The sequence below is a fragment of the Leptonychotes weddellii genome, chromosome 6, assembly GCF_054177405.1.
Source record: "Leptonychotes weddellii isolate Sample4059 chromosome 6, ASM5417740v2, whole genome shotgun sequence".
Classification (NCBI taxonomy): Eukaryota; Metazoa; Chordata; class Mammalia; order Carnivora; family Phocidae; genus Leptonychotes; species Leptonychotes weddellii.
The window spans coordinates 23964783-23983671 of NC_138374.1; the positions used below are offsets into that span (position 1 = coordinate 23964783).

At 48.6% G+C, this 18889-nt stretch overlaps 2 protein-coding genes across 4 annotated transcripts in view; one reads left to right on the forward strand and one right to left on the reverse strand.

Annotated features, from left to right (window-relative positions):
- The first annotated feature begins 381 nt into the window (after positions 1–381).
- Positions 382–18511, forward strand: ACTR1A (actin related protein 1A). Its single transcript, XM_006731064.3, has 11 exons — positions 382–541; positions 10318–10382; positions 10709–10784; positions 11645–11770; positions 12565–12689; positions 13937–14153; positions 14877–14969; positions 15583–15757; positions 15862–15923; positions 16511–16551; positions 16717–18511. Exons 1-11 carry the CDS (start codon positions 494–496, stop codon positions 16817–16819), a joined length of 1131 nt encoding a protein of 376 aa, XP_006731127.1. The 5' UTR covers positions 382–493; the 3' UTR covers positions 16820–18511.
- SLC68A1 (solute carrier family 68 member 1) overlaps positions 10201–18889 on the reverse strand; it is a 29998-nt gene continuing 21309 nt past the window's right edge. The window contains exons 10-12 of one of the 3 annotated variants that reach the window (XR_014146004.1): positions 13594–18655; positions 12530–12735; positions 10201–11927 (exon numbers count right to left, since the gene is read on the reverse strand). The gene's annotated coding sequence lies outside the window, so the exon portion shown is untranslated. Of the gene's footprint in view, positions 11928–12434; positions 12736–13593; positions 18656–18889 lie in introns of all 3 variants that reach the window. The other 2 variants (XR_014146005.1, XR_014146006.1) reach the window with 2 other exon arrangements.

Here is an 18889-nt window from a genome sequence, read left to right on the forward strand (position 1 = left end):
GCATAGCAACCTTATACTGACCCAAATAAAAGCATAGCAACCTTATACTATCCAGGGGAAGTAGTGGCACGACTGACCTGGAAAATCTAAACATCGACGAAATACTGGCCAATCCAAACCCAACTACAGACAAGTACTCAAGAAGACTACATACTTCAGCATGCACTGCGAATCCCTTCAAAGGAACTACAGATCCAGGCATGCAATACAGCTATCAATCAGCGTCCCCGTCTATTCATCTACGGAGACTACAAAGCCCAGGGTACTATGCGTGGAAATGTGACGCCCTATTCTTAAATTAGGCGGGGCTTCGGAGCTGCCTGGCGCGTTATACTCAGGTGCAAGGCATGCTGGGGGTTGTAGTTCTTTGGAGGCGAAGTCGGGCCGCTCCCTGGATGCCCTGTGCCGGCGGCTAGACTGCGCATGCGTGTCAGTGGCGTTAGCAGCGGACCCGGCTGGCAGTTCCTTCCTCGGAAGGAAAGATTCTTCTGCCATGGAGTCCTACGATGTGATCGCCAACCAGCCTGTCGTGATCGACAACGTGAGTTGCGTCTTTCCTATCTCTAAACGGATTTATTCTCTTTTCCCCAAAGGGATCGCTTCCCGGGTTTCGGCCTGGGCCACCGGCTCTTTGTCACTGGCCCAGCCTGTCAGGCGGGTTCAGCAACCGCCGCCTCTGTCCTCCCCTCACCCGTAGTCCGCAGGCAGGGCGGCTGGCCAGCAACCATGGGATGGAGAACTTTGGGATGAATAAAGGGAAGGGCTGTAGTCCGAGCCGGGTCCTTGGGCCCTTGGCTTGAGGGGCCTTAACCGCTCTGTGAGCGCCCGGCGTCCGCCCCCTCCCCAGTTTCGAATAACTCTATTGGCTGTTCTGGCTGTCCATCTTGACCGATGACCCCGCCTCTGGGCCTTGCCGGATGAAGGCAGCTCTCCGCAGTGATTGGCTTGCGCCCCTGCCGTTCTTCCGGGCCGCCATAGTGTTTCCTCTCTCTAAGGGGCGGGCGTGTGCGCAAGAGCTGTGGGGATTGGCTTCGGGAACTCAACAGTGGAGCGGCCTGACGTGCTAGGGCCCGCCCTCGCGTGGAGAAGGGCTAAGTTTCCTTCGGTCCGCAGCCCGGCAGGCGGCTTGGAGGTGTATATGGGTGGGGCTCGGGAATCTGGTGCCGAAATGGCCGTAGGATTTCAGTTATTTCTGTGATTATAGATTACAACGTTAATAAAAAGAGAGTGACCAAGCAAGCAGGGAGGTACCATCCTCTTCAGAACGCCTAGCAGCTGGGGAAAAAAATTACTAAACATATTTGCCAGGCGCTCAATGGCTGCAGGGGGGGTTTCACGTACATTCGAATTGAGTCCTCACAAAAATTGGGTGGATAGTTAAGGCAGGAAGTTTGATCCCCGTTTTACAAATTAAAAAAAACAAAACAAAACACGAAGAGGTAAAGTGAGCCCAAGGTCACACGGTGGAGGTGACCTAAAACCAGTTCTTTATCCGCTATTCCTCTTGCTAGTAGTAGTCCACGCAAATGCATCAATAGTGACAAACGAAAAGAATCTAAGTAACTGCTCTTATTTGGGGCGGAGGGTGACTGTTGTAAAACAGCTGCATTTCTGTCTTCCACTGAAAGGGCTCATCCGGTCGGGATTGGTTGTACCCTCTGGGTCCCTCTATTGAGGGAAAACTGTCAGTTCTATCCGTTCTAAGCTGTCGGATTCATTGTTGATCCAGCCCTTGGGACCTTAGACATGTTACAAGTTACAAGGTGCCTTCGTTTGCATCATCTCGTTTAAGCGTCAGCTCTGGTAGGTGGATAGGAATTACTGTCCCCTGTTTATGCGGGAAAGTGAATCTTAGAGAGGTTAAATAGCAGTTAGTATGCAAGCCACCTGTCTTAGAAGTTGAGGAGCAAAGACTCAAATTGAGGTTGGGTTCCAAGTTTCTCATTTTTTCCGAGGAAAGGTGCTTGTTTGTTGTTAGCTTTCCTTCTCTTCAGAGGTATAGCTTCTGCCTTGAAAAGCAGGAGGGGGAGCTCAATGAGAAACCTCATTTTGGGGAGGATTTTTTTTCTTTTTTTTTTTTTTTGGTCTCCCTCACTGGACCGTTAAATGTTTGGGGGGAAAGATAGCATTCTTTCATCTTTTTATTACTCTCCCCTTCCCACCTTCCTCCACACACATAGCACCTTACAGCCTGGCACCACTGTGTGCTCAGTAATTGTTTTTTCATTGTACCGATGGGCAGGTGGATGAGTGACCAAATATCACAGTAACAAAGATGTCCTTAAATAAGGAAAGGACTGAAGTGGGGAGAGACCCCTAGTTAGTTACTGCAGAGGGCTGAATAGATCTTGTTGTTGATTCGATTTTCAGAGAACACTGTTTCTGTCTTCAGCCAGTTTGTATGTACTTCATCTGCGTTTTTCTCAATTTTAAAGAGAAAAAAATAGAAATTAACAATCTCCTGTTTTCATCAGCAGTGCAGAAGCAGCAATCTGTCCATCCATTAGATCCTTTGATTCTGGAATTTGGGGTCAGGAGTTCCATCTCCAGCCATTTTCTTTAATATCACTTAAGCTAATGCTTTTTAGTTTCTCCTTTCTCTTTCTCCATAGTGTATTTGAAATGCATCAAAGCAGAGGTGCATTTTCAATTTTAAGATTTAAAGAATTGATTCATTTATTTTCTCTGGGAAAACGTTTTTATTTTATTTATTTATTTGAGAGAGAAAGTGTGAGCGAGAGAGAGAGCAAGAGAGAGCAGGAGCAAGGGGGAGGGGCTGAGGGAGAGGGAGAAGCAGACTCCCCGCTGAACAGGGAGCCCAATGCGGGGCTCGATCCCAGGACCCTGAGATCATGACCTGAGCTGAAGGCAGACACTTAACTGACTGAGCCACCCAGGCGCCCATGGGAAAAAGTTTCTTTCATTATGCCAGTAATTCTGCCAAAGGGTGAAATAGGAGAAATTCTCTCATTAGGATTTACTGAGCATCTGCCACATATTTAGATCTGGGACCTCAGGTAGTTCTGGCTGTTTGACATTTAGAGATTTTGTTTTGTTTCAAAGTGAAAGATGGATAGGAAAAATCATTTGAAATATTTGAGCCCACTTTATGAGAATAATGTGTATCTAGCAGATTTAACTGCTCCATAGCTTAACACATTGCTACAACTTTATTTCTGGGTGAAGGAGAGTGTAATTAAAAGAAAGGAGAGGGGCGCCCAGGTGGCTCAGTCAGGTAAGCACATGACTCTTGATTTTGGCTCAGGGCGTGATCGCAGGGTCATGAGATCGAGCCCCCAGTTGGGCTCCTTGCTCAGGGGGGGAGTCTTCTTGAGGGTTGTCTCCCTCTCTGTCTGCCCCTCCCCTGCTCACATGCACATGCTCTCTCTCTCTCTCAAATAAATAAATAAATAATCTTAAAAAAAAAAAGAGGGGCGCCTGGGTGGCTCAGTCGTTAAGCATCTGCCTTCGGCTCAGGTCATGATCCCAGGGTCCTGAGATCGAGCCCCACATCAGGCTCCCTGCTCAGCCGGAAGCCTGCTTCTCCCTCTCCCTCTCCCCCTGCTTGTGTTCCCTCTCTCGCTGTGTCTCTCTCTGTCAAATAAATAAATAAAATCAAGAAAGGAAGGAAGAAAGAAATGAAAAGAAAAGAACAAAGAAAGCAGGGAAAAGAGGGAAGAGCCTCATTATCAGTTCACAGCCTTTCCCAGTCTTAAAATAATTGTTGACTACTCCTTTCTTCCTATTCTGGCACCAAACCAATTCATGAGAATTTAATGAGGAAAGTGGAAGGGGAGGTGCACGTGCACGCACTCTAGTGACAATAATAAAGTGATAGGTATTTTTAAAAACTGAACACAAGTCATTCCTTCTAAAGGTATGTCATAGATAGTAATACAAGAGGAGGGCAGCTGCCAGGCCACATTTTGAGGACTATAACACTTTGATTAGAATACTGTGTTTATTCTGAAGCTCAAATCTTTGCTGAGATCTCAAAGGTTAAGTTTTGTCCTAAAATGGATCAATGTTCTGGTCAGTCTTAAAACTGTCTTTGTGACTATTTGGGCCTAAATGCAGGAATAGTATCAGATCTTTTCAAGTTCATCAGTAAACTAGGTAAGTTTCACTGTTTGGGGGGATCTTATACTGCTTTAGCCCACATTTTTTAAAAAACGAGATATTTAAACATACAGGAAATTTCAGAGAAGTATATAACAAGCACTCACATAGCACGTGTCTACCACCCACATTTACTAAATGTTGACATTTACCATATTTGCTTCAGGATTTTTTTTTTAATTTAATTTAATTTATTTTATTTGACAGAGCACAAGCGGGGGGGAGCTGCAGAAAGAGGGATAGGGAGAAGCAGGCTCCCAGTTGAGCAGGTAGCCTGATGCGGGGCTCGATCCCAGGACCCTGGGATCATGACCTGAGCCAAAGGCAGACGCTTAACCAACTGAGCTACCCAGGCACCCCTGCTTCAGGATTTTTTTTAGGAAATAAACATTACAGATATAATTGAAGCCTCTTTGTGTACCCCTCCACAATCCTGTCCTTTCTGTCCCAGAAGTAACCTCAGAAGCAAACTATCATCATAAGTTGATGTGCTCTTTTCCATCCATGATTTTGCAGACATAGATCTTTTATAGTGTGTGTGTGTGTAGTATTTCTGTTTTGAATTTTTACTTACGTGCTATCATCTTATTTGCCAGCTCTTCTTCTTCTTTTTTAAGATTTATTTGAGAGAGAGTGAGCACAAACAGGTGGAGGGGCAGAAGGAGAGGAAGAGGGAAACGCAAGCAGACTAACTGTGCTGAGCCCAAAGCCCAACACGGGGCTTGATCTCATGACCCTGAGATCATAACCTGAGCCAAAACCAAGAGTCAGACGCTTAACCGACTGCCCCACCCAGGCACCCCAACTTTTTCTTTTTATTATAGAAAATGTCAAACATAAACAAAAGGAGAGGAGTAGTGTAACAAACATCCACATGTTCATCACCTAGCTGTAACAGTTACCAGCTCCTCGTTAATCTTTTTGAACTGCATTCCCACCTACTTCCCTCTCTTATACCGTGGGTTTTTTTTTTAACTTTTTAAAAATTTATTTTTTTTTTAAAGATTTATTTGAGAGAGAGCACACGAGCAGGGGGAAGGGCAGAGGGAGAGGGAGAGAGAGAATCTCAAGCAGACTCCACCCTGAGTGCGGAGCCCAACATGGGGCTCAATCTCACGACCCTGAGATCCTGACCTGAGCCTAAATCAAGAGTGGGATACTTAGCCAACTGGCCCACCCAGGCGCCCCTTTATTTTTTTAAGTAAGCACTATGCCCAATGTGGGGTTTGAACTCACAATCCTGAGATCAAGAGTTGCATACTCTGAGCCAGCCAGTTACCCTTTCCCATGCTCTTTTAAAAATATAATCAGGGCACCTGGGTGGCTCAGTTGGTTAAGTGTCTGCCTTCAGCTCAGGTCATGAACCCGGGGTCCTGGGATGGAGCCCCATGTCTGGCTCCCTGCTCGGGGTGTCTGCTTCTCCCTCTCTCTCTACTCCTTCCCCCAGCTAGTGCTCTCTCTCTGGCACACATGCTCTCTCTCTCAAATAAAAATCTTCAAAAAAACCATAATCAATATACTATTATCAAACCTAAAAAAATTAATAATTCCTTAATATCATCAAATATTCAATGTTCAAATTTCACAAATGGTCTCAATTTTATTATTATTATTTTAAAGATTTTATTTATTTATTTGACAGAGAGAGAGACAGCAAGAGAGGGAACACAAGCAGGGGGAGTGGGAGAGGGAGAAGCAGGCCTCCCGCTGAGCAGGGCCTGATGTGGGGCTTGATCCCAGGACCCTGAGATCATGACCTGAGCCGAAGGCAGTCGCTTAACCGACTGAGCCACCCAGGCGCCCCTTATTATTTTTTTTACAATTTGTCATCAGCTCTTGAGAACTGCTGATTCACTTAAGGTTTTTTTTTAAAGATTTTATTTATTTATTAATTTTGAGAGAGAGAGCACGTGTGATTGTTAGCGGGGGAGGGGCAGAGGGAGAGAGAGAATCTCAAGCAGACTCCATGCTAAGCTCGGAGCCCCAAGTGGGGCTCAATCTCACAGCCCTGAAATCAGGACCTGGTCAAAATCAAGAGTTGGATGCTCAACTGACTGAGCCGCCCAGGCACCCCTGATTCACTTAAGTTTAAGAGACATTAGAATTAGCGGAGGAAATGAAGTCAGTATATTATTTAACCCTGTCACTTGTGATATGATATTCAACCTGTTGGTTGTCCAACTTCAGCAAGAATCCATCCCTAGCTTACTGGAAAGAATGAAAGGAGGTGATTTACAGAGATAGCTCACTGTTCAATTATGTGTATTTTGAGAGCCAAGGATGTGCTTCACACCAAGCTGGGTGCTCTGAGGGTAAGAAAGAAACCAGGTACCATGTGGAAGGAGAAACATCATGAATTAGTCGCTGGGAATGCCTTGAATAGGAGTCTCAAACTCAGTGCTTGCAGAGGCCAAGCAGGAACATAAAAAGGGGGAGGAAGAGGGTAGCCTTAAAGAAGGCAGGAGGACTCTGGAAGGTGCATTGAGTATGCCTGACCAAAGGACCACCTGCTTTTCATTTCCAGCCAGTTGCCCCCATGCAGGAATGCACGCCCAGTGTTGCCAGATTTTCTGTTGTTTCAAGAGAAACCAGAAAATTGATAAATTGTATATGCAGTCTAATTTTTAACTGTTGGAAGTTAATGTAAAAGTAGTTTGTCGTCTGCAGAGATGGATGATAGATTCGTGGTTGCCTAGGACTACTTGGCGGGAGAGGGCAGGTAGGATAGAGTGCTGATGGGTACAGTTTTTGGGACGATGAGGAAGTTCTAACATTTCATTGTGGTGAGGATTATACAACTCTGTGACTATACTAAGAACCATTGAGTTATATACCTTAAGTGGATAAATTATATGGTAGTGAATTTTATTTCCATAAAGTTTTTTTTTTAAGATTTTATTTATTTATTTGACAGAGACACAGTGAGAGAGGGAACATGAGCAGGGGGAGAGGGAGAAGCAGACTTCCCGCCGAGCAGGGAGCCCTATGCGGGGCTCAATCCCAGGACCCTGGGATCATGACCGGAGCTGAAGGCAGACGCTTAATGGCTGAGCCACCCAGGTGCCCCTCCATAAAGTTTTTTAAAAAGTATTTTGTGGGCCAAACAAAATATGTCTTGGTGCCAAAATGGGCCACCAGTGTCCTGGAACCTGAGGCTCAACCTCTCAGCATCTTTTCCCACTTGTCAAATGGGAGACAGCTAGCCTCCTTCCCACCGTGTCAAGGATAAGCAGGGGTACTTAGACTAAAGGTTGCCCAGGCCACGGGCCCATAGTCAGCAGGTACTGGGAGAGCCTTGCTGAGGGATTCACTTTTTGCCTGCTTCAGAAAGAGAATGGTCATTGGTGGCTGGCAGCAGACTTGAGTCCTCAGATCTCAAATATTTATTATGAAACTACTTTTTCAAGAAGCCTCTCTACAAGGCACTTATTTATTTGGCATTGCCAGGGTGAATAACAAAGAGAGTGGAAGCTCATTTGCCAGGTACATAGTTCCTAGGTACAAATACTATTAAAGAAATGGACAGGGCCCCTTTATATGGGGTGGTTTTAGCAGAATAGAAGCAGCTCAGCTGCCTCCCCCATCCTGCTCACTCTTCACTCAGTTGCTGGCCTGGCAGGTGAGCTCGTGGGACTGCAGAGACAGCTGGGTCTGGTTCCACCGTGCGCATCATTCCCGATGCCACCTTCACCTTTCCTGCACACCTCTGCCTGCGGCTTCTGGCATTCCAGCCGCCTGTTCAGGCTCCATACTTTAGGCTTCATTGACCAATCATTTGAGCTTGGTTTTAATTTTAGGCAGCCAGCATCTATCTGCGTACCTTCAAATGCCAGATACTGCTGATACATAAAGTCTCTGAGCTTGAGAAACCTGGGCTGAAAACGGACAAAAATGGAAACCATAAATTCAAATAGATAGCAGAAGGAAATGCAGACTACCTAGTGGTACAGGTAATGGGGATTTTGTGAAATAGTAGGAAGAGGATAATTAATTCCAATAGGGGATTATCGTTCAGGAGGAAGGCAGTGACATTAGAACTGGGTCTTTAGGGCACCTGGGTGGCTCAGTCAGTTAAGCATCTGCCTTTGGCTTGGGTCATGATCCCAGGGTCCTGGGATTGAGTCCCGCGTCGGCCTGCCTGCTCAGCCGGGAGTCTGCTTCTCCCTCTGCCCTTCCCCCCTGCTTGTGATCTCTCTCTTTCTCTCTCAAATAAATAAATTAAAAATCTTAAAAAAAAAAAAGAAGAAGAAGAAGAAGAACTGGGTCTTTATACTCTCTTGCTGGGAAGGACAGAGAGGAAGAAATGAACCTAACATCTTAATTTGCCTTGTTACTGGGAGTCTAGTCTGATTTTGCTAGTAAACTCAAAATTAAATATCTAGGAAAATCATCTCTTCAAAATATCTAGAATCTGAAATGCAGGTCTCATCTTTACTTTTCTTGTTTTCAATCTCTGCCAGCAGGTCCAATTAGTCTGTTGGCATCACCACACCCAGATGAAGGCAGTGAGCAATTACTGGAAGCTTGAGCCAACAAGTTCCCGGAGTTCTCCTGTGCAGTGCTGTTCTCACTCCCTGAGCCTCTGTCCCATAGCCCTGGGGCTGCAGCCATACTCCTCCCTCCTTCCCAGGCTCTCAGCTCAGTTTACATCTGCACCTTGTCCAGGCTTCTTGCTGTTCTGCCCAGGCCAATGAGTTTGCACATTGTCTCCTGTTTTCTCTCTTTTCTGTTGGCAGAGGTTCCTGCTATCTTAGAGAACGGGCATTCCCTATCCTTTAGCTATTTCCTCCTCCTTCTGTCTTGCCAGAGTCAGGCACCAGGATGGCCTATCTAACCACTGCCCCCCTGCCCCAACACACACACACTTCTCCTATAGAAGAGCAGGAATAAGAGACAGAGAGGAAACCAGGGATGTTGCAGGAAAGCCTTTGGTGCAAAGATAACCTTGGCTATTTAGCATCTCCTGATGTGTTTACTGCTTGCTGTGTGGGTTCTGGAAATATCACTCTCCGCCCCAAGAGAAGTGATCAATAGGCAGCAGGAAAAGGCTTGCCCCTGTTATATGTGCAGCTGCAAACCATGTTGGGGTGGAAGGGTGAGCGTATCGACTGTGGTGGTAGAAGAGTTAAGAAGGAAGAGAACAGGGACGCCTGGGTGGCTCAGTTGTTTAAGCGTCTGCCTTTGGCTCAGGTCATGATCCCAGGGTCCTGGGATCGAGTCCTACATTGGGCTCCCTGCTCAGCGGGGAGCCTGCTTCTCCCTCTGCCTGCCTCTGTCTCTCTCTCTCTGATAAATAAATAAAATCTTAAAAAAAAAAAAAGAAGGAAGAGAACAGGCTCTATCTGCAGGCAGTATCAAGTCTCGACATCTGTCCTGCACAGAGTTGGCATCTGTGTCTCGAGACACCATTTACTTTGGTTGGGCCCTAGGTGGCACCAGAGATATTGACAGAGAAGTCAGATTCTCTTCTGGCACCCCACCCAATTTACCAAGGATTGGAGCAGCCGGATTGTAATGTTGGGTCTTTTCTCAGGTGATGCTTTAGAACTTCCCTGCTCTTTACCATCAGAATACCAGTGAGTAAAAAAAAAAAAGCATAGTAAAAAAATAAAACAAACACAACCCCACCCCCAACAGAGCATAGAGGTTTGCCCCTGCAGTATGAACCAGATAATGTATGTTCCATCAGTCAGCTTCAAGTATGGTGGTGTTCACGGTGGTGTCTGTCCTAGAGACCATGGAGGGCAGGGAGAGTTCAGGCCTGAGCTGCGAAAGTAGGTTAACAGTGTCCCATGTGGTTTAACAGAAAGAATCACGTTCTTCCCACCTTGATTATGTTCCTGAACTTGGCTGCTTTGGTGCTTCTAGGTACTTTTCTCCCCTCAGGTTTTCTCTTTTTCTTCCCTTTATTAGTATTATTTTTGATTCTAGAAGTAAAGCATGGTCAGTGTAGAAAAGTCGAAGAATACCAAAAAATCAAGTAATACTTTGAGGGTACAGTGAAAGTTCTCACCATCCCCAGTCCCACTTCCCTCCTGGCAGAATGCGTTTCCTCTATAGACTCTCATACAAATGGACATGTTGTACACAGATATAAGGTCTCTTTTAAATAAAAGTGAAACCATATTATACATACTGTATGATATATATCTCTTGTTTTTGTCGTACTTCTGACTTCTCTTTCTCCTCTCTCCTCAGGGATCCGGTGTGATTAAAGCTGGTTTTGCCGGTGATCAGATTCCCAAATACTGCTTTCCAAACTAGTAAGTAATTCTGTAGCTTAGTCAGAAGCTTGGGAGGCTTGTCAGCTTTGTTATGGAGTCAGCCCTCCACCTTTTACAGAGAAGGATCTCTGATTTGGGTCAGAGATATGAAATATACAAATAACTTAAAATAATACATGTTCATTGTAGAAATTGCGGGCAATGCAGAAAAGTAGAAGAAAATCAAAATCAACTATAACCTCACTCCTCAGAGATAATCACAGTAGAACTGAGTCTATTTCTTCCCTCTAAGCATGCACGTCTGTACATCCTTCTTTGTTCTCTCGTGAAATGAAAAGTGATGGTCCTCCCTCTCTCTTTCGTAGTGTGGGCAGACCCAAACACGTTCGTGTCATGGCCGGAGCCCTTGAAGGTGACATCTTCATTGGCCCCAAAGCCGAGGTAATTCCCAGTCCTACTGAAGAAGCCTCAAGCCAGCAGAGGACCTTCATCATTCCCCACATGGGCAGTGTCCCAGCAGTGGGACAGCCATGACTAAAAGGAGCAGTTTCCCCTTTTTTTTTTTTTAAGATTTTATTTATTTATTTGACAGAGACACAGCGAGAGAGGGAACACAAGCAGGGGGAGTGGGAGAGGGAGAAGCAGGCTCCCCGCTGAGCAGGGAGCCTGATGCGGGGCTCGATCCCAGGACCCCGGGATCATGACCTGAGCCCAAGGCAGATGCTTAATGACTGAGCCACCCAGGTGCCCTTAAATTCCTTTTATTTTAACTAAAATTGGGTAGATTTTTCTGTATTCCTGAAATACAGTTTATGTTACTTGCCCAGGTCAAAAGAACTACTAGTTTCATTATTTTTTTGGCAAAAGGGATTCAGGGGGAGATCCTGGCTGGGATACCCTGGGGATGAATTAATTAGCACCACTTGGAGGAGCCCTGGGGCAGCTTCCAGAAGCGGACCAACAGAATCACTGTTGCCAACCTCGGCTGCAAGCATTGAGGCCCAGAGGTGGGAGCCCAGGAGATTTGTGTCCTGGGATCAGGCTATGAGGAGGGTGCCTCCCGTCACTTGCTGTAAGGGCACTGAGGGCCCATGGAAATGCAGAAGCCTCCACTCTGCCGGCTGATCGGGCAGTGAGAACAGTTTGCAGCATACAGTTTAGAGACGTGGCAAACAGGGGCCTACCTTTAGCCCTGGGTGAGGATGGTGCGGTGGGCACTCCTAGTCCTGGAGGAGCGGGGCCCCCTGAGCTGCCTGGCTGAGAGGCTAGCTGCCGCTGTAAGTCCTGCTCTCTGCCCCCAGGAACACCGAGGGCTGCTCTCCATCCGCTACCCCATGGAGCACGGCATTGTCAAGGACTGGAACGACATGGAGCGCATCTGGCAGTATGTCTATTCCAAGGACCAGCTGCAGACTTTCTCAGAGGAGGTGAGGGTCCCGTGAGCAGGGTGTGCAGAGCTGTGCAGAGTCACCGCCCCAGAGATGAGGAGGAGCAGAATGATCACTGCTGGGAGTATTTGAATCTTACTGGGGTGCCAGGCCACGTGCTCTTCAGCCAGGTCTGCCCTTAATCTGCATACCAGTCCTAGGACAAACAGGGAGTATTATCTCCATTTTATAAACAAGGGAACAGAAAGAAGTTCAGGGAAACCAAGTAGCCTTTCCAAGATCACCTAGGGAATAAAGTAGGAGAGCTGGGACTCAAACCCATGTGTTTCAGACTTCAGAGCTTATACTCTAACTTTTAAGGAAGTAACTCTCAAAACACAAAAACAAGGGAAGGTGAATACTAGACATATCAGAATTTCCAGGGGAGGGATATGTTCTGTTTTTCAAAAATACCTTCAATATTTAAATTTAATTTTGAAAAAAAAATTTAAACGATTATTTTTAACATAAGAATTCCAAATTTAGAGTTTAGCAAAATCTGGACAATTAGAGATACAGAGTAAATACAGGGGCCTATGTAAGAATCTTGGAGGACAAGGTGGGAGGAAGGGGGCAGAGGCAAGGACAGAATGAGACTTGTAAAGGGGCCATAAATTTGGAAGGTTGACAAACTGGCTTGTGCAGGGGTAGATGGCAGGCCCACCTTGCCTTTTTTTGGAGGGAGGCTCACAAAGGTCCCCTCAGCGCTCTAGCCCAGCACACAGGGGCTTCTCTGCTGATGAGGGGTATAGATCTCGCCTTGTCCTGATGACCCTCTGGGCATCTTTCATCAGCATCCTGTGCTCCTGACGGAGGCGCCTTTAAACCCACGGAAAAACCGTGAACGAGCAGCTGAAGTTTTCTTCGAGACCTTCAATGTACCAGCCCTTTTCATCTCCATGCAAGCTGTGCTCAGCCTGTGAGTAGCTGCCTGGCCCCTTGAGGGCAGAATGGAGGTGCCTGTCCTGTGGGTGGGAAAAGGGAGTATCGAGACCATGTCCCATTCTCCCTTCTCTTGTTCTTTGTCTTGGCGGCTGGGCACCCAGGGCTCTCCACTCTGCCTGCTGGGAAGGCCACACACTGCTACAGTTCTTCCTAAAGGCCCCTGTAACACGTTCAGATGCGTATCCAGTGCCTGCTTGTGCAGACATTATGCCAGGCTGGTGATAGAGTTGTGATGGAAACACCACAACATGGTCCCTGTTCTCACACCCCTATCATCCCTGTCATGCTCCCAGCCTGCCTCATCCCAGGGTTAGGTCTAGGGCCGAGATTGTACACTGGTGACCTGCAGGCAGAATGTGTTTGACCCCATTAAAAAATTGTGAGCCAGCATTTTAACTAGATTTCCGGGGCGCCTGGCTGGCTCGTTGGTGGAACATGTGACCTTTGATGTCAGGATCGTACGTTCAAGCCCCACATGAGGCATGGAGCCTACTTAAAAAAAAAAAAAAATTGGGACATTTTCTATCAAAATCCAAACTTCTGGCTTTTCTGAAAAAACTGGGATGACCTGGCAGTGCTGGGCATGCATTCCTATAGATGAGACAAAAATCAGCTGTAGCCGAAGTCGCCACTGCCATTTCCGGTAGAGTTTGCAAGCCTCATTCTGCTACAGCCCGTTCTACTCCCTGTTGTCCTCCCAGCACGATCTTCATCACACATCATGGGTTTTTCCCCATCATATCACAGAAATATGTCTCTACCCTTGTCTTTACCAAAAGCTAGAGAAAAACAACAACAACCGAGGATCTAGGAGGCCATGTGGGGAAAAAGCGAGTTTTTTGTGCAAGTGAAAATATTATTTTCCTTTACTCATTTACCTTTCCTGCCTGGCCCCTGTAGGCATTTGAGTTTTTTCCTCTTGTCCGGAAAGTAAAAACTGCCCCATAGGCTGGGTTCCTGAAGCAGTCAAAGGCAGGCCATCCCCGGAGACTGGAAGGCCTGCTCTTCTGGAGTGGGGGAGGGGCTCAGGGAGGCTCAGCTCTCTTCCAAGTTTTTCAGGCTTGCTTATGCTCGGGCTTCCTCAGTACTGCGTAGTCTGAAGTTCCTAGAGAAAGGCAGGCCTCAGCTTTAGTTTAGCTGACTTTGAACTCTAAAAAAAGTGAGTTTCTTCCCTGAGTGAGGAGGCGGGCGTTAGTGACAGGTTTGCTCCCTGTGCTTCAGTTACGCCACAGGCAGGACCACAGGCGTGGTGCTGGATTCTGGGGACGGTGTCACGCATGCCGTGCCCATTTATGAGGGCTTTGCCATGCCCCACTCAATCATGCGCATCGACATCGCTGGCCGAGATGTCTCTCGCTTCCTTCGCCTCTACCTGCGGAAGGAGGGCTATGATTTCCACTCATCATCCGAATTTGAGATTGTCAAGGCCATAAAAGAAGTGAGTGCTGCCCCATGTGCCCAGGGATGGGATAGGGAATGGGAACGGGGCAGCCAGGACCTCTGTGACCTGGAGTGAAGAGAGGCGAAGCTCCAGTCCTGGGGGGGCGATCCTCTGGTCAGGCTCTTTTATCCCCAGCCAGGCCTCCTGGCTGCCATGTGATCCCAGCTGGGCCCCCTCACACTGATAGTCACTGTTCCCAAGTGCTGCCATCTTGTGGGGGAAAGGGAGCTGCTACTATTTCTTAAGCTGGGTGAAGGTTATACCGGTGTTCATTGTGTTTTTATAACTTACGTACAAATTACATATGTTCTTTTACATCCTTGAAGAAGTCAGAATACAGTTTTCTTTTAAGTAAACTAGATCCTTCTGCCACCCATGCCTCTAGGGCAACTTGAGTTGGGTAGATGGGACCCAGAACCATGAGTAGTAGAAAGAAAAAAGAAGCCTAAGTCTGGACTAAAATTAGATTGTGGTCTCAGACCCAGCTCCAGACAGCCAGTTTCCACGCCTGCCCACAAGGAAGATGGAAGAGGTAGGAACTCGAATCCTAAGTGCCACCCAGTGGAGGCCGACAGAGGCCACCCTGCTATGCTCCAAGGCAGGAGCTCTGTGGCCCTTTAGGGCAGTCACTGTGGATGAGCAGATGTCTGCAGCAGCACTGGGACTTTGACCAGGTAGGCCTAGGCTTCCTGCCTGCCTAACTCCTGCTCGGTTCTGCAGAGAGCCTGCTACCTGTCCATAAACCCACAGAAGGATGAGACTCTAGAGACAGAGAAGGCTCAGTACTACCTGCCTGACGGCAGCACCATTGAGGTAGGTCTGGATCTCCCTTCAGTCCCCCCAGAAGCTCTGGGCCCCAACAGAACTCCGCAGGGGGAGGCTGGGTTCACATGCATCAGCCCTTTCACACCCTCTCCCTGGAGCCCTAGAGCTCTCGAATAGCATTGTCTCCTGCAGAGCAAGGCATCAGGGACTTTGCTTCTCCTGTGTGGAGGAGAGGAGGCACCAGAGGTCAGGATGGGGTTTGGAAGAGGGTGGTTAGTGCTGTTTGTAATCATTTGGGCACAGTATAGGGTGAGCTGCCTCTTCCTGGACCTGCATTAATAGGAAGAAATTTCCATGAATGAATAAACCCATGTATTAATGCCAAAGGTCTCTTGGCTGGAAAGTGCCAGAGCTAGGAATAAACATAAGAGCTTCCTCTCTGTAATTTCCCAAGAGGTCTCTTTGTCCCTTTTTGTTTCCTGATTATTCCCAAGAGCCTTGTCTTTGTGTTTTGAGGCCCTTGACATACCAGGTCTTCCCTGAGCCTGGCCTTCCTAGCCACCTGGTCACTAACAGATGGGCAGAGGGGCCTCTTCCATTCTCACTCCCAAAGGGACCTCAGCCCTGGGCCCAGCCTCTGAGTTTGCCCTCCACCCTGCAGATTGGTCCTTCCCGATTCCGGGCACCTGAGCTGCTGTTCAGGCCAGACCTGATCGGAGAGGAGAGTGAGGGCATCCACGAGGTGCTGGTGTTTGCCATCCAGAAGTCAGACATGGACCTGCGGCGCACGCTTTTCTCGAACATTGTCCTCTCAGGAGGCTCCACCCTGTTCAAAGGTTGGTCTTTGCTCTCAGGGCCCATTGCCAAGGAAGTGTCCATATCTGGCTGGGCCCAGATGCCCAGAGAATTGACTTGAGATTCTCCTTTCCTGCCCATTCAGGCTTCGGTGACAGGCTACTGAGTGAAGTGAAGAAACTGGCTCCAAAAGACGTGAAGATCAGGGTAAGAGCGTGGTGGGGGCAGGGCTGGGGCTGCGTGGAACCGGGCCTCCCCTCCAAGGCTAGACAGCTCCAGCTTCCACACTGACCTTGAGGTCTGCCAGAGGGGAGAACCCATTTTCCTTCTCCCTCCCAACAAAAGGGGGCAGTTCTGATACCCTGATGGGGCAGGCTGCTAGGCTGAGGGCCCCACGTGAGGTCTTTCAGAGAAACCGTCACGTTGGCAGATTGACTCCTGGTGCTCCCTTGTGACACAGCCCACCATCTTAGTGCTTGCTGAGGGGAGCTAAATGAAGGAGTGTGATCTTGCCACAGAGTCTTCTTCCAGTCGGCCCCCAAGAGCTGAATCTTGTACCGACAGCTCCAGCTTCCCTGGCAGCTATAGATACTTAGGGCTGCTGGAAATCTCCTCCAGATGAGTGTCAGGCTGGCCACAGTACCCCCCAGAGAGGCCACGGGGTCCAGCAGGGACACTGTGTGAAATGCATCCACTGCCTTGGGCATTGGAATTGGCCGTAAAGATGAGCGTTGGCCGGGAAAGGGACAAGGAGGATGAAAGTCTCAGAGTCCTCTTTCCACCAACCCTTTCAGATATCTGCACCTCAGGAGAGGCTGTATTCCACATGGATTGGGTGAGTAGTTCTCCTGGGAATAAGAGCGGAACAGGAAGTAAGGGCACTGTTACCCCTCACCACCCCATCCCTTTAAAGCAAAGCCTTGTCTGCTTTGGCCCCACGGGGACACGAATACCTACTTTCTCCCTCTCACAACGTTCCTTGGGATTCCCTCCACTCCAGGGGCTCCATCCTCGCCTCCCTGGACACCTTTAAGAAGATGTGGGTCTCCAAGAAGGAATATGAGGAAGACGGTGCCCGATCTATCCATAGGAAAACCTTCTAATGTTGGGACATCATCTTCACCTCTCTCTGAAGTTAACTCCACTTTAAAACTCGCTTTCTTGAGTCGGAGTGTTTGCGAGGAACTGCCTGTGTGTGTGAGTGTGTGTGTGTGGGTACGAATGTGTGCGCATATGCGAGAGCCGTGTGGCCCAGGGATCCCAGGGCCCAGAAAGGACGATGAACTACCCATGATGGCAACGGCCTGAGGCCTGGGGTTGACCACTAACTGGCCCCTGACAGGGAAGAGTGCTGGCAGAGGGCTCCACTCCTTCGTCAGCTGGGCCTTTGTCTGGCTGTGTGGGACTATGTTTACTACCATAGGGAGACAGAGAGGGTAAATCCCGGGAGATCTTGCTGCTGCCCACCCTAGGCTGGGCTAGCCCCACCCCATCCCACCCCCAGGGTGCCCTGAGGCCCACTGCCTCCCTTGCTCGTCCTTCTGCTCTCGATGCCAGTTGATCATGGACTGAGGACTGGGGCCGAAGTTGAGTTCTGTCTGGTTTTGTTGCAATTTGGGTTTGGGTGGGAAAGCACTCCAGGAGCTAACACTGAGACTTTGGGGTCAGGAGATGGCAGGGGGCCCTCAACCTCACCTGGGGACCAGGACCACACTGGGCATTTGAAGAGGCAGGAGTAGTGCTATACTTCTGATTGGTGGCAGAGTGAATGCTCCAACCCCCAGCCCCTGTCCAGGGGGTCTCGGGAGAGTTTCAGGAGCCTGTTGGCCCCAGGCCCTGTTACTTGCTTTTCATCCATCCTTGGGCAATGCCATCTTCAAACAGTTTTATTTATTGACGTGTTTGTTCAGTATGGGACTGGAGAGGGAGCCCATAGCCTCCTGCCCACCAGTCACCCTGTTCACACTAATGTTTACAGCACCTCAGTTTAGCATAGCGTCCAGGGCCCCGCCACTCCCTGCTAATGGTGAACTAACAGTATCCACAGGCCTCAGGCCTATTTAGGATCAGAGGCTACATTCAAAGTCACTACCACCAGCCTCTTTCTTTCTTCCTCTTCCATTTGCTCACTGCCCTGCAATCAACAGGCTGGTTGCCAGTTGGATTTTTTGGAAACAGGAGGTAGAATCACTCTTTGGCAGAGGCCTCCAGCAAAGGAGGGCTATAGGGGATCCAGCCCCCTTAGGACTGGAGAAAGAGCCACCATTAACCAGGTTGCCTTTTCCCACTCTAGCTGCCCCAGGGGGGCTAGGTTGTAGAGGTGATAAGGCCCCAACTGGGCTGATTTGTGCCATTCTTAACTTTGGACTTATCTGGTAAAGGAGGGAGGAGGCCAGATCAGAGTGCCAGGAGCTGACAGGCTCATCTCCCCTGATCCAGAGGGGCCAGGTGCCTACCCTGGACTGGGCTGGCCTCGCAGTGTCCAAAGGCTCTTTAGCCCAGATGGTGCAAAGCTGGGGCTAGCGGATCTTCACCGGCACCCTCACCTGTGACACCAAGACCCGCCCCAATCCCAGATTCCAGGCAGCATTCTCCCCCATGCCGTCCAACGACCAAAGGCCCTGCCAGGTATGGGCCACAGCAGCAGGTGTGTGTGAAAGCGATGTGGCGACCCACGGACTGCAGTGTGCTTAACCAGCTCACCTCCCTTCTCCTAGCCCAAGCCTGTCCCTTGCACAAACCACGTTGCCTGGTGGGGCCCAGTGTACTTAAATAAAGTCGTTCCAATAGATGCATCAGCTGCGCCTCTTTCTCTGGTGCTGGGTGGGAAGAGAATTGCTGCGGGCCCTGAATCTGAGGCGGTGATTGGGCCTTGTCTGTCCTCTAGAGGGCACTCTTGTACCAGCCAGACTTAGCCAGCCCTTCACCCAGGTCCCAGCCTGTCAAGTGGATACAGAGATGGTGTCCATGCCAAAGCCCCACTTCAGGAACTGAGGGTCCCAGCCCTGCACATACGCTAAAACCTATGACTGAAACTACCTCCAATGAAGGGAGCACCTCTTGACATCCCTGAAGTCAAAACTTGCACGTGGATAAGAAGCTCAGGAGCTTAAAATGTAGTTCCTGGGGCCCACACTCAGATATTCTGACTAATCAGTTCTCCATTTTAAACC